The 15,862-nt window shown below is 39.5% G+C and overlaps 1 protein-coding gene across 1 annotated transcript; it reads right to left on the reverse strand.

Annotated features, from left to right (window-relative positions):
• Positions 1-1,535: 1,535 nt before the first annotated feature.
• On the reverse strand, positions 1,536-15,359 carry LOC131986256 (stAR-related lipid transfer protein 13-like). The gene is made up of 3 exons (XM_059351110.1): positions 15,047-15,359; positions 4,346-4,417; positions 1,536-1,621 (listed from the first exon to the last, which is right to left on the reverse strand). The coding sequence occupies exons 1-3, from the start codon at positions 15,357-15,359 to the stop codon at positions 1,536-1,538; spliced, it is 471 nt and encodes a 156-aa protein (XP_059207093.1).
• Positions 15,360-15,862: the final 503 nt, after the last annotated feature.

Below are 15,862 nucleotides of genomic sequence, written 5' to 3' on the forward strand. Positions count from 1 at the left end.
CGTCTCCCTTCCCTGCTGATGTTTGCTGACTATATCCTCCTCCATGTCTCTCCTTTCTCCTCCCTCCCTCTCTGGTCCTCCACCTCCCTCCCCTGCAGCTCCGCCCCTCCTCCTCCCTCCCTGCTCCTTCATCCGTCAGCCTCTTCTCCTCCATGCTCTGGAGTGCTGGGTGAACCTCCCTACCAAGAAGCTTCTGTCTGGCCTGCAAACATCCCATCTTCCCTCCCACTTCCTCCCCCTCCTGCAGCCCAGGGTGGTGCCCAGTGGCTGGTTAGGAGGGTGGTGTGTCTGTGTTGGTGCCTTTCAAGCTGGGATCATTAAAACCATGTTTTGGGGCTTGTGACCTCTGTCGTCTGAAGGATTTCAGCTGCTGAGAAATCTTCTTTTGTTCACTGTTTACTCTCTCTGTCCTCTCATACAAGCAGGCAGACAAGAGCTGTTTGTTGCTACCAAACCAGAAAACATACCAATAGGAGAAAGCCAGTTGTCATATCTATTGTCTCTCTGGCAGAAAGTAAACATTCAAGTTGGAAAATATACAAAAGAAGCCACTGGAGTCTCCACACCCTGTATTTTTACTGCAGGGAGCACAAACAGTTCTTCCTGAATATATCTGTATGGATTTAGAATCTTATGCTCTATGCATGATAGTTTTACAAGCATGCTACTAACGATTGTTTTTTGTTATTGAGTATTTGTTGATTATTTTCTGTAGTAATTGAATTAATTGTTGGTTTTTCCCTGTGATGTCTTTAAATTTTATGTTTTGTCAGTCCAAAACCAAAAGATATTGAGTTTAATATATGATGTGAGATGGAGAAAATCAGGAAATGTCCACATTAGAAAGACAAAAAACAGCATTTTCTGCCTTTATTTCATGAAAAATGACCTTAACAATTAAAATATTAACAATAAAGCGCAGCTCTATCTAGCATTTTATCTCAAATATAAATAGTTCTGGTAAAAATAGTGTAAAAAGCGAACAAGAGAGAGCTGAATAAACATGTTTTACATCTCCTGAGACAGTTCTCAGGGGGTCTGGTGTGTATTCTCCCACAATATAGCTTTTTAGGAATCACTAACGCTATAATTACCACACCCTCCTTCAGCAGAGGAGAGGAGGTGAATGGAGGAGAGAGATAAAAGATGGAGGCTGTGCTGGTGCAAGTTGGGAGAACTTGAGTGAGAAGAGAGGACCGGGAGATGTGAAACAAAAAGATGATAGAGGTGTGCAAAGAGACTTAAAACAGACTCTCAAAGCCATCTGGGGGAATACAGCGTCACCCCTCCTCCCCCCTGCTGCCCCCCGAGGGTCTCTGCTCTTTGAATGGGAGATCAGAGAGGAGGAGCAGGGAGGAGGTGACCAGATCAAAGCCAGGGGTGTGTGAGCAGGAGTTCATTATAGGTCGGGGTCAAACATGGATCATTAGCGGTTCAGACGAGGCCGCGGGGACAGGAGAGGAATCTGACATAGTTAGATGTGTGATGGGGAGAGACGGTAGCGTATGTTTGAGTGTTCAGTGTGTTTTTTATCCTCACCGACATAAAGGCTCCACCAGGTCCCGGTCCAGGAAGTCGTGGTCCCTTTTCACTGCGGAGATGTCAATTGGAAACTGGGAATCTGTAAGAAAGGAAGGAGAAAATGGTAGAATGAGAGATTAAGATCTGTTATGTCTAGCCTACATGTCCAAGTATCCTTGAGCAAGATACTGAACCCCAAAATGCATCGGTGTGTGAATGAATTCCTGCTGGTGGCAGGTGGCACCGTTTAGGGTAGCCTCTGCCACCAGGATGAATGTGTGTGTGAAAGGGTGAATGAGTCAGTCTGTAGTGTAAAGAGCTTTGAGTGGTCGCAAAGCGACTAGAAAAGCGATATATAAATGCAGTCCATTTACTATTTATACTGAGAAAATAATAAAAACAACTTTATTTATATAGTACCTTTAAAAACAGAAAGTGTTTTGATGGACAAAACCAAGAAATAGCAAAAGGCAAGAGGCAACTAATCAACTAAAGGCTGCAGGACAGCTGGACAGAGCCAAAGAGAGCCAAACATTCAGAACAAGCAAAAGAAGCAAAAACTAAATTTAATACAAGGAATCGTTGAGGACAGAATATGAACAAATAATATTTGTCAGGGGAAAAAAATAATAATAATATTAATAAATAATCAAACAAATAATCATAATATAATATAAAAAAGTACAAAAATCCAACAAAAAAAGAAGAAGAGTAAAAACAATAAAGACAATAAAACAGTAAAAAGGAGATAAAAAAGGAGACGACCTCACATAAAATCAGGTCTATAAACATCTTAGGGACGGGTTTCATCTCCTCAGGCAGGTTCCTCCACCTGATGGAGGAGGAACCGTCACCTTCACACCTGAGACCAGAAGGGAGCGACCTACCTGAGGATCTAACAACATGGTCTCACAGGAATCCGTGGAATAGCCACGGAATCACTCAAATTTCCGTGAAACTGACACGGATTTGGCTACAATGCAAGTTAATGCCAGTCATATCCCGTGGCTATTCCAACATACAAAGTGATTATGTACATTCACTGAGTGAATATTTAGAAAATAAAACATATATTTCTCGCTAGAAATGTGATCAAAATCCATTTTTATGCAGAAACTAAGTCAAAATATCTGTCCGCCATGTTTTTTGTTCTGACCGCCGGGACCTTGAAAGACACATAGGACTTCTATATGGATCATATAGGGCCAACATTCCCACAACAAACCTTGGAGTCAGACCCAGATGACCTTTAAAAGTGATCAGTAAAATCTTAAAATCAGGACAGGGAGCCGATGGAAAACCAGTGAGAAGTTAGTTAATGACTGACAGGAGACAGGAGTTAACACATGAAGTTTACAGAACACACACACACACACACACACACACACACACACACACACACACACACACACGCACGCATACACACACACACACACACACACACACACACACACACACACAGACTTTTTAAAGACCCAAAATAACTTGAATTCCACACAAAGCCAATGCCAAAATGACTCAAGCCTTTTATTTTGGTGATCCTCTGTGTGTGGTGGCAGACTGCAGGCATCATGTGCAGCCGCAGAGTCCATAACCCCACATTACTGTGTGTGTGTGTGTGTGTGTGTGTGTGTGTGTGTGCAGCTAAAGCAGGACTGCAGCATTTTTAAGAGCTCCTTCTTAGATTACTGGGGCCGTTTCCTGTTTGTGCCTCAGCTGGATGAGACCTGATGATCATCACATGAATGAGCCTGTAGGCTTCACATGGAGGTGGAGAGAGAGAGGACAAGACGTGGAAGGAAGGAGAGAGAGAGAGAAGAAGAGTGAATGGAAAGCAATTAAATAAAGACAGAGAGACAGAAAGAGACAGTACGGAAAAAGGTGGAAGAAAAGAGAGAGAGAGAGAGAGAGAGAGAGAGGAGCTGTGAGAGTCCCAGCAGTGATAACAAGGCCTTTCCCATGACCCCTCCCTCTCTACAGGAACTGAGGCCTGGAAATAGAACGCAGTGGCCCAGAAGACGAGAATATGAAGATGGAGTGGTGGCAGAAAGAAAGAGAGAGAGAGAGAGAGAGAGAGAGAGAGAGAGAGAGAGAGAGATGATGGAAAATATGAGACAGAGAGAAAAACAGAAGGAGGATCGAAAACAAAAGGAAAGAGAGATCTGAAGTCTTTGCATTGGCAGCTGGGTGACTACTGGACTTCAGCTACTGTGTGTGTGTGTGTGTGTGTGTGTGTGTTCTTGTACTTCCTACATAGTGAGGACCAGAACACGTTTTTAACCAACAGAGTGAGGACATTTTTGCAAAGTGAGAACATTTCGGCCGGTCCTCACTTCTTTAAAGGCTTTTTTGAGATTTCAGTCTTTGTTTTAAGGGTTAAAGGTTACATGATAATGATAATTAACTGAAACTGTATTGTGTGGTTTCAAAACTAACTAAAATAATAGTGAAAATGTCCTTCGTTTTCGTCTTTGTCCACTTTTATCATACATAATGAAGATGGATAAGGCAAAGGAAATAAGGCAAAATTTCCTCTTTTAATCTCCCACCCAACAAATACCCCATTACAAATAACTAAAACTAACACTAAAACTAATAAAAACTAAACTAAAACTAGCAAACTCACTCTAAAAACTCATTAAAACTAACTGAATTTGAAAACAAAAATCCACAACAAAATTAAAACTAAAACAAATGAAAAATCCAAAACTATTAGAACCTTGCAAGGGAATTCACTGTTACAATGAGGGTCCTCACAAAGATAGAAGTACAAGAATGTGTGTGTGTGTGTGTGTGTGTGTGTGTGTGTGTGTGTGTGTGTTACCTTCATACAGCTGGGCGTACTGTGGAAATCCCGCCGCTCTGAGCCAATCACAAGCCTCCTTAGCCTCGATTTCTGTAATGAGAACAGAAGCAGTAGAAGCATGTTTATTACCCACATCAACACATCAATCATCATGCATTTATGGTTCCATCCTGTAATATGCAGACTAAAAACATGATGTAGCATTTCTGTGGAGGAAAGTCCCCACGTTGTTGAATTTCCCTCTAAATTCCAGCGGGCTGATGTCTTTTATATGCACAGCTTGATGTGAAGTGTTAATTATTGGCTCTAAAAATAAACAAAAGAGTGAAAGAGAGAAAGAAAGAGCATGGCACTGTGTTTGTCTGTTATCATATCTCAGCATGTTCAGCATACGCTGGAGGAAGATCTCACAGAGTAACGTTTCCTCTGGGATTCACTGGAATGATGAGACTGGGAAGGCTGGCCGTGGGCCAGTGACCAACAAAAGGAAACACAGTTTAACATTAAACATCCTGTTCTTCAGATAAAGTCTGATTCAGCCGTTAATGTATGAATTTAACACGCAGCACCACACCCCGTCAGCTGCTGCCGCCAGCACACCACACCTTCTACACCACTTTGTTTTACTACTTTTTTCCGCCAGCATATGTAACATTCACACTGCTAAACTGGCAGCCCAGGCATGTGTGTGTGTGTGTGTGTGTGTCTTTTCTTTATGAGCAGACGCTGATTAAACCACTGTGTGAAGCTTTGTGCTGACAAAGACATTTGAATGATTTTGGTGCCAACAATTACGTGTTTTTAAAGAGAAGAATGTTAAAAAATCCAACAATGTATAAGTTATACACAAAACGTTGGGACGTTGGGTGAAACAAAATGCATCAAATCCAAAATTCAGTGTGTATTTACACACACAAAAGACAGTTTGAATATTGAATATACTGTATTTGTACAGTTTTTAATTGGAAATATGTCCCAAAGGATTAACAGATGAATGCATTCTGTGTGTGATCATCCTCTGAAAACTCACAGCAAGGAAATAATAAAGGTAATAATAATAAAGTCTTAAAGTTAAAAATGCACTGTAAACAATTGTCTTGTAAATTATCAGTAAAATACTGGCAGCAGGGTTGCAGCATTCTACTGTTAATGTTACAGTATGTTACTGTGATAAAACCACATACTGAATTACAGTAAAATCCTGCATTTCATTGATTTTTACAGTAGACTAAAACACAGTTCAATGCTGAAGCTAGTTGCAATATTGTTGCAGTAAACAATGCAGTCATTTTCTGTAAATAGAGCATATTACTGTCTGAAAGCCAATCAAATTAAGCGCTGTCTTCACTGTAACCTCAGTCATTTTAATAAACCATATACTGAATGAGTTAGTTAAGTAAAATACAGCCATTAAAAAAATGTATGACTTAGAAAATATCACATATATCATATATTTTATGGGAAACAGCAAGCTACCTACAAATTTTGCCCGGAATGCATTGTTTTCTACACTATAATACCTTTTTAATGGAAAACAGTATGTTACTGTCACAGTTTGGCTGTTTTCTTACAGCAGTTACAATACAAACTTCCACATGAAGTCATTTAATATAATACAATAATGTCACTCTCCTTGAAAAACCACCAGCAGCTATTTTAATCCTGCACATTTCACTGCCCTGATCTGAAATACAGCAGCCGAACCTCACTCTCTCATTCAGTCATTCACTCTCACTCACTCATTCAGTCATTTAAAGTGATTTAACTTTAAGCCATTTAAAGGAGCTGGCAGTGGACGGAGACAGGACCACAGAAACACAGGGACAAAGTTCAGCAGGGCAATAAAAAGCCTCCGTCTCCACCATCAGAGATGAGAACGCTCAGAGGAAATGATCCTTTCACCGCAGTCCAGCAATTACATCCTTCTCCCAGCATTCCCAGGATAACTCTCTAAATCACACATGAGGCAACACCAGAGCACAGATTCCTCTGAAACAAATTCCTCTGAAACAGAGACAAACAGTGAGAGGACTTACTTGAAGCCCTCATCGTGCGACTGATGACATGCTGCTAATTCTCAGTTTTGCGTCCATCAGACTCATCAGTCCTCTCGCAGCGTCCATCCAGTGGAGACGGTTCTCTACTTTCTACTGCTGCCGTCTCCACCACTAGTGTTTACAGCTCCCTCTCCCAGCCGGCCCCATGCAGCTTTTCTCTTCCCTCTAATTTTCTCCTCAGCCTCCTCTCTCGCACTTTCATACAATATCTGTCTATTTTTACAGCTCTCTCTCTCTCTCTCTCTGGCGTTCTCTGACACTTTCCTTTGTCCTTTACGTTGAATTAAATATTGTTTCCCCTTCTTTACATTTTTTCTTGCTTCTTTCTTCCACTTAATGTCGTCTCATCCTCTCAGGATCTTCCCTCCAAACAAAAAACCTTCCACTCATCCATCAGTCCGCTCTGCTTCTTTCCTTCATCACCAGAGTTGCTGCTGCCCCGTCACGTCCATGAAGGAAATGTCTGGTTTCAGCTGGCGTTGCATCAGCCAGCCGCTCTGCCAGCCTGCTGAGGTCACAGACTGCTGGACGTTAACTTCACATGTCAGCTGAAACCTCCTGGAACCTCCTGGAACCTCCTGGAACCTCCTGGAACCTCCTGGAACCTCCTGAAACCTCCTGGCAGGACAGAAGGAGACTCCGACCTCTTCACTAATGCCTTACTGCTACAGCCATGTGTCTACACACACACATGCATCACACAGCAGCAGAGCTGCTAGCCGTCCAGATGTTGTTGCCCCCAGTGAGTCAGAGGATGCAGAGAGGATGAGACAGACAGACAGACAGACAGACAGCTGGCTGGAGATGGACAGACTCGGTGGGAAAACCCCAGCAGCCGCTGATTTACTGAACGTCCCATTGAAAAGACTCTGAGAAATCAGAAACAACAGGAGCTGCAGATGAAGAAGTATATGTATCCAAAGCCTGATTTCCTTGTTTTTGCTCAGTGCTGCAGGATTCATATTTACAACAAACACTGTAGTTTATTTTGAGTCTATCCAAGTTTTGGAGTCATAAATAGTCAGCGGAGCACCAAATGTTGAACAGAAGTTTCTCCAAGCTTTAATCTCCTAAATACCCAAAAAAACAGCTGAAGAGAGGGTTCTCTGCATTATAAAGGTTAAAAAGGTCCACTTTGATCACATGCTGGTTCAAATAAATGCATGCTGTGTTGTGTTGTTTAATTCAACTATTGTCTTCATCTGATTACTCTATTTATTGTATTTTTTTCTCCATCATGTGATTGATACTGTTGAAACTGTTTTTGTTAATGTTGCACTGAAGGTCTAAATTAAAAGTGGGCTTTTATTATATTAGACTATTTATTATTGGAATTATTAGAAAACCTGCTATATTGTTATGTAATGTACATCATTATCAAGATATGAAATGACCTAAAACATGTTGGGGTTAAAGATTTTGGCCACATCAACCAGCCCGACCGAGAAATTCACAACTTACTGCTGCTGGTGTAACTTTTGTTACACCAACAGCAGCCAGCTGTTCTAGAAAATTACAAATGTTAAAAAAAGAAAGAAACTATGACTTGTTTGCAAGTTTTCAAAACCATTGTCCAGTGCCATGTTTTTGCAGAATAATTAAGATGAATATATGAAAATGATCTTTGAGGTATGGTTTGAGTTTTCTTAATGGATTAAAATAAAGTAAATGCATCAGTTAAGCTCTATCTGTTTGCTATGTGCCTAAAAAACAATCTATCTATTTCCTAAATATGAATAAATGACTCATTCTTGCACATCCTGTTCATAAACAATTGACACTGACGTTTCTAGATTTGCATTAAAAAGTAATCAATAGTTATGAAGCCACTATAGTCCCCAAATATAATTCCTTTAGAACAGGGATTCCCAAAGTGTGGTGCGTGGACCCCTGAGGGTGCGTGAGATGAAAAATGTAATGGCGGTCTGATAATGACACAATTACATTTTTTTCTGCCACACATTAAAGACGTGTTATTGATTAATTAATAAATAAATACAGGCTATTCAATTTGTATGGCATTTTTTGTTCATTTTTGCATCTATTTTGGTCATTTTTGCATCTATTTTTTGGTTGTTTGGTAATTTTTACATGTATTTGTGGTCAATTTGTGTCTATTTTGAGTCATCTTTGGTCATTTTTGCATCTATTTTTGCTTGTTTTTGATCTTATAATGAAGCGTAGAAGAAGTTATCTTCTTGTTCTTGTATCATTTTTCCAGCCTGTGTTATGATGACAGGTTGTGTTCACTCCACGCTCATTTAAATTTGCTGCAATTTTTGTTCAACGCAGCTCAAAATATTCTAACATTTTCCCAACTGATCTGCTTTCTGCCTCTGATCCTGAGCCTGTCATCATCCTCCACCTTTAATATGGCTATAAAAACTCTTATTGCATTTTGGTTTTTTTGAAGGTGTGGGGGATTGGGGGGGGTCAACACAGTTGGGAAGTAGAAGGGGGGCACGGCTAAAAAAGTTTGGGAACCGCTGCTTTAGAAGAAACACAATGGTGTGTGTCTCTGCAGTATTTGTGTTATTGGCAAAAAAACCTCTTTGTGTTTGTGCACCAAGGTGTCAGCATGGGAACAAAGCTCCGCTGTTCATCTGGGAGGATTTAATCAAGAGATTAATTTGTACAAAAACATGTTATCAGCAGGCCCCAAAACACACAAAGTCACGCAGTTAATCCAAACTGCCTACGGAGCTTTTCCTTCAGCCCGTTCCATGTCAGAGCATTCCTGCTGAGGAGGATATATGACAACAGACCCTCAGCAGGGACAGATGGTGTGTGTGTGTGAGTGTGTGTGTGTGTGTGTGTGGGACAAAGGGGCTGCAAGGTGGTTCCTTACATAACAAGGATTCCTGCTACATTACATAATGCACACAATAAAAGCACCCCGAAGTCTCTTCTCTCAGAGTGTTCCTTTTCTTTTCTTTCCTCCCTTCCCTCCAGCACCAGTAACCTTGACTTTCTGACAGTCTTTTCTCTCTGTTATGTCTGTCTTGTGCCGGCTCTTAAGGACCCTGAAGTGCCTTGCATGACATCATTTCCTGCCCTGAATTTCCCATGCGTCCACAGCGGCATGTGAGCTAAGAACAGCAACAGGAAGTTCCTGGACTGAACATGTCAGCTGGGAGGATTGTTACACAAGAAGTAGTGTTTGCTTCATTTTGAAATATTCTGAAATGCGCCAGGTTTGAAAAGTATGTATGAATACACTGTTCATCATCGAAAGAAACTATAAAAACAGGCACTGTTGTAATAATTTGAACTTTCTTTGAACAGATCGTTGGTTATGAGCGTTTCTGTTTGAAAAAGTAACCAAAAAGAACGTTAAAATTGATGATATTTCTGTCACAATCACTTCATTCTTTATTTGTGATTTAAAACGTCAAAAATAAACCGTTTGGAATTACCAGATCCTGTTAAAAACATTACATTCTGTTCCTCAGTGACACTGTGGAGCCGTGATTGATTCTGCATGTTGGGGCTGTAAATATTAAAATGTTTTTACAATATTTCTGACACTTGTGGGCACTTGGAAAAGTGTTGTTTGTATATATTCAATTTTATTCAATTTAAAAAAAAAATTGACTTATAGATACATTAACTTGTTCCCACTTCTAGCCATGATTGTTCTGATTCCATAGAGGTGCAGGACTATATTTTATATATATTTTACATATTGCAGTGAAATACAAGGACACAGCGAGTAAAATGTAAAAAGAGCAAAAAATGCCCTGAAACTGTCCAGGGTTTAAAGGGTTAAATGTGTCCTTTTAGTCAAAAATAATTTAAATAACTCCAGTGATAAAGGGTAGAGGACGTAGCTTAGAGTATGTAAAGGCTGAATAGGCAGAGAATTAGCAGTCATAGTACTTCTACACACACACACACACACACAGCCTGGAAAGCAGCCATATTCCCACATAAGCTAAAGTACTTAGTACTTCATGTTTAAAGGTCACAAAGGAGGAAAAAAAAAAGTATTGAAGAAGGCAAGAAGAGTGGTGATGGGAGAGAGGGAGGGAGGAAGGGAGGGAGGAAAGGAGGAAGGGATGTAGAAGACGAGCATGTCTGTCTGGTCTCGTATGGTTCATGTGGATGATGTTGCTCAGGAATGTGCCGTAAAAAAGCATCAACATGTAATAAATGTGTCCATCACTCACTGATCCAGACAATAAGACAGAAAGTCACCGAGCAGCTCTGAGTGTTATGATGAGTGTTAAAAGGCCGGATTAATATGATGATGATTAATATGATGATAATACTTTATTTATATTTTTCATTTTATTTTTATATTGTTTATTATCTATTATTACATATTATATTATATATATTATACTATATACTGTACTATTATTATTATTATAATTATATTCCGTCTAGTCACTATAGCATTGTTGCATCATATCACCAGTTTAATTATTACCTTCATCTTGTCAACCATCCTACCAACTGATGATCTTCTTTTCTTAACTTCTTAAGTGTTCTTGTCCTTGTTCTGTTCTGTGTTTTTTTTTTCTATTGTTGTTTTTATTTATGCTACCTCAGTATTTTATTCTATTGTATTTTATTGTACTTGAATACCGGACTGCTGTGACAACCGAATTTCCCTTCGGGGATGAATAAAGTAATCTATCTATCTATCTATCTATCTATCTATCTATCTATCTATCTATCTATCTATCTATCTATCTATCTATCTATCTATCTATCTATCTATCTATCTATCTATCTATCTGTAGGTGAGGAAATATTTGGTGTATTTCTGGTTATGCCACTTTTCTCCAGCAGAGGGCGTTAAAGCAGTGTGTCACAGCTATGCATTTATTATTTATTTATTTATTAGGATACATGGTGGCTGTATGTCCTGCATCTTTCTATTTATGATTGTATGGCAGAGAAAGAGTTAACTGTCAACACTCCTATTTATAATTACATTTTAGTTACATAATAGTCTTTCTCCTAGTCAAAATTGTATTTGAAGCTAATAATGGTAATTTAAGATGTCCACGATTACATTCTTAGTAGGAGAACATTTATTTTGAGATGTCTGAGACTTTAATTGTACGGGTCGAAACCAGATTTTAAAGTATAAGAGGAGATTTCTATTTCAATGAAATTTAATTCTTTGTAGGCTAAAAAGAACATTTCAGATATGCACAAAGTTATTGTTCCTCGGAGAAATCACATCACTTTTTGCAATTTGTGTGGATCAGGCTTTTAATTTCAATGATCCATAACTGCATTTTTGATTGAATTCTTAGGAGAAACTTGTTCTAAACTTTGTTACCCATTTCACACATATGCAATCATATTTTTCCTGTCAGAATTCTAATATCTGAAATGGAAAACCATTCCAGATATCCATACCGTCATTTTAAAAATCGATTAGTATTCAAAGACGAGCTGGAGGACCATGATGAGGACACCATGCAATAGGAAAATGGCTGCGCATTTGAAGCCACAATGCAAAAAAAAATATTAATTAATTATTGACATTTTGACATGTAAGTCTTCTTTAGAGTATTCAGAAAAAGCAAAAAAAAAAAAAAAAAGTACACATTAACAGAGAGGAATGGGGCACTAACTTGCCTGTTTTCACCATTTTTTTTTCTTTTGTATAAAATCCATCAGTAAATATGTTATTATGGATATTGGAACTATGAATAGAAACAAACATATTGTGTATACCCTTTGACGGGGGGATAGGACACTGTTTTCTGAAATTAAAAGTTATGAGGAGTTTTGGAAAAACTGGATTGTAGAAATCTGATTCAGGAGTTTTTCCTTGTGATAATTGAATTATAGATATCCAGAATGTTCTCTGTTCCTGCCTGGATGAGAGGATCAGTAGTTGTGGTGAGTATTAACTTTTCCTCTCACAGATAAAACACAGAGGGATCATTTAAAGGAAATGCTGAATAAATAAGAGAAGAAACAAAGCATATGCAGATGCTTCACACAGGGAATGCAGCATCACTGAATGATTCAATATGTTAAGAATAATGTTCAGCAACAGCACGTTCAACAATCAGTTTTGTTTTTTAGCATTAATTCTGTTTTAAATATACTTCATGTTTGTCCTGTGTGACCTGTGACTTCATACTGAACGTTTGTTTGTATCTAGTATTATGTTTGGATCTTTGTTTTTTTCTTTATTTGAACTGATTTATGTTTTGGCCATTTGGCAGCAAAACACTAACATTTCAAATTGATGTAGCTAACCTGTTAGCACATCCATCAGACTCAGAGCAACATTAGCATTCATTAGGAATCATGTTCATGACAACCTGATGAAGGTAAATGCAACATTTTCTCTCCTTCTTCTCTGATTCTGGTCTCTGAGGGACAGATGTTCCTCTGTGTTCAACACCTAGTCGCTAACTTTGTTTGCTGTTTCATGCTGAGCAGGAACCATAGTTACATGATTATGATAAAAACATTGATTATTCCTGCTTAAAAGGTATAATGTGCAGTTTTTCCCCATTAAAATGTCTAGAAACGACCACACCTTTACAATATCAAGAATGTTTCCAACAATCAAGAAATCGTTAATTTCATTCTAGATGATAGATTAGTTTTTGTGCACCATCAGCATTAAGGTTGTCTGACAGAAGCAGTCATATATGGACTTAATATGCAGTTTTAAGCCAGATTTTTATGATATAGTTTTTGGATCTTTGCTGGGGTTTTTAACTCTATATTTTAATCGGTTATTATTCTAATCATTGGATTATAATATGTCTGGATCTCTCGTCCTCTCTGGGATGTGTTATATCCACCAAACAGCAAAGAAAAAACACTGATTCTCAACTTGAAACTGTTTTTTAATGACCTGCTCCATGTGTTTATGAGAGGAGGAAACTTCTTCTGTTATGAACACTAAACAGATCCTAACTGGTAGAACAATGGCAGTAAAGACAACAACTCCATGAAAATACCTACTGTGTCTTTAAACTGTCACCCATCTGTGTATATGAGCAAATATAATTCTAAATGGGAGGAGAGGGAATGTAGTTGATATAGATTAGACTACACTGTAAAAAATAATCTGTTTAATTTACGGTAAAATACCGGCAGCTGTGGTTGCCAGAACTTCACCGTAAAAATTACAGTGAGTGGGTTTTCTATTCTAAATTTAAATGTAAATATCAGCAAAAACTGTAATTTAGTCTGAATAATCCTGTTATTTTTAGGGTAATTGTGTCATTCATTCACACATCATGGTATTTCTCCATAAATTTTGCATGAAAATGTTATATTTTACAGCAAAACTGTGTTTCTTCCATTTTATGACAGAAAAAAAAGTATACATTTTGTGCTATTCTTTGATTTACGGTAATTAAAAGTGTCTAATACAGTGATATACAATTTTTCATTTTATGCCCTATTTCTGATGTATTTAACAGTGTATTACTGTTATTTCTACAAACCTTTTTTACAGTGTAGTTATGAATCAAATTATTGCTTTACCAAAGTTTCAGATGTAGGTTTGATGAGGTCATGGAGTTATTTTTGTTTCGGTGTGTGTGAGAGCTGAGCAGCTGCTGGGAATAGGAATGCAAAACGTGTATGAGTAAGAAAAAAGAGAGAAAGAGAGAAAGAGTGCACGAGGGAGGATAAATGTGTGTAAGAGGCAGAGAGTCACAGATAAATAAGTCATACCATCATCTCAAAGAAACAGGCAGAAACTTGCTGCACCATCTACATTCCACTGTCTTCTCTCTCTCTCTCTCTCTCTCTCTCTCTCTCTCTCTCTCTCTCTCTCTCTCTCTCTCTCTCTCTCTCTCTCTCTCTCTCTCTTTCACTCAGTTCATCAGTTTGTTTTAGACGCTGCATACAAGATTTGGCTCGCAGACACAAATTCATCAGTGGTGGATAAAAACAAACCCTTTCAAGCCCTGACAGGTCCCTGCTGCTTGGTCGTGTGTCATTTTAAATCAGAACAACACGATCTGATCTCTGTTACCAACATCACACCTGGTGAGAGCTCAGAGAGGAGAGAGACTCAAGAACAGCCCCGAGCCTCTTCCTGCACACTTCTCCTCTCTCCTCACAGGGAAACAGGAGTCATGTGACGGGAAGCTGAGGAAGTAGCCATGGAATAATACAAGCACAGACACAAACAATAACACTCACTCCTTCAGGGTTTCACTTCTTTTACATTCATGGAGATCATCTTTGGCTCCATATGTCCCACTGATTCAAACCAGAATGAAGTGAGAGTACTGGCAAAAAAAAAAAGCTTTGAAAGGAATGATAAAGTAGAAGATTGATGGGTCATTTCAAAATGTCGGGTCTATTCATTGTTGGGGTTGTGTAATACTGAAAAATCGGTCAAATTCTGAAACATTCCTTAATGAGGAAGACAGAATCTCACATGTAAAAGGCATTTTTTTATGTTTTAAAACTTTCTTTTGGCAAAGTTTGCATTGTTTGAACCTGCACCCGCTTCAGTTCATCACGTGATGGAAAGAAAACTAAGTTTTAAATACTATGAAGACATGATCAAATCTATCCATGTTCCATCTCCAGTTTGTAAAAGAAAACCCCAAAAACGTCAAATCTGGAGGTAGAAAATTGGCCTCAAATGATTAAATTCACCTAATTTCTTCCTTTTTTTCCCCACATTATCACGTTAACTGTCTGGTTCTACCTTGTGCCAGCCTCCGCAGCAGCTGCTGGCGTGCAATGATGCGTGAGAGTCGGAGGGCGGAGCGGCGTCTGGGGGTGTGGCCTAGCCTCAGGTAGTAGTCGTGGCCGTCGGCCGTCATGGCCTCCAGGCAGCTCTCTTCCTCCTCGCTGCTGTCACAGTCGCTCTCAGCGTCTACGCCGTCGCCCTTCACACTCACAACACTTTCCACAACGTCAGCAGAGTCCTCGCCGTCCTCAGCGTCAGCAGCATCCCTCACGTCCTCAGAGTCAGCGTCCCCGCGGTCCAGAGTCTCCGTAGAGCCCTCAGCCTCCATAGCAGCTCTGAGCTAAGACTTCCTCCCTGATCACTGGGAGCACTCCTTCTGAATTCCTCCTCTGACAACATGCCCTCACTGGAAGTCAGACAGCTCCACACCCCACCGCCACTCTGCCTCCTCCTCCTCCTCCTCCTCCTCCTCCTCCTCTCTTCTCCTAACAAACACACAGCTCATCACACCACCTGACTCATGTAGACCTCCTTCTCCCCCTGACTTCACAGCTTCCACCAGGCTTTCCTTCCTCCTGCTCTCATGACTCTCAGCCAGCGGCTCCAGAGCTGCTCTGCTTCCTGACGCTGAGCCAAACACACTATCTGGTTCTGTACACGCCTCTGGCCACTGTACGTGTGTGTGTGTGTGTGAGCAACATGGTCTCACAGGAATCCGTGAAATAGCCACGGATTCGCTTAACTCAAAATCCGTGGAATAGCCACAGAATCACTCAAATTTCCATGAAACTGACACAAAATGACTAAAAAATGACACAAAATGATAAAAAA

This window comes from Centropristis striata, chromosome 15 (genome assembly GCF_030273125.1).
Source record: "Centropristis striata isolate RG_2023a ecotype Rhode Island chromosome 15, C.striata_1.0, whole genome shotgun sequence".
NCBI classification, from domain to species: Eukaryota; Metazoa; Chordata; class Actinopteri; order Perciformes; family Serranidae; genus Centropristis; species Centropristis striata.

Bases quoted from the DNA above. Each gene is read 5' to 3' on its own strand.
- LOC131986256 (XM_059351110.1), bottom strand. From the start codon at position 15,359: ATGGAGGCTGAGGGCTCTACGGAGACTCTGGACCGCGGGGACGCTGAC. The intron at 4,418-15,046 runs GTAGAACCAGAC...TTCTCATTACAG, and splicing joins GCTGCGGAGGCTGGCACAAG to AAATCGAGGCTAAGGAGGCT. The intron at 1,622-4,345 runs GTAACACACACA...CCTTTCTTACAG, and splicing joins GTACGCCCAGCTGTATGAAG to ATTCCCAGTTTCCAATTGAC.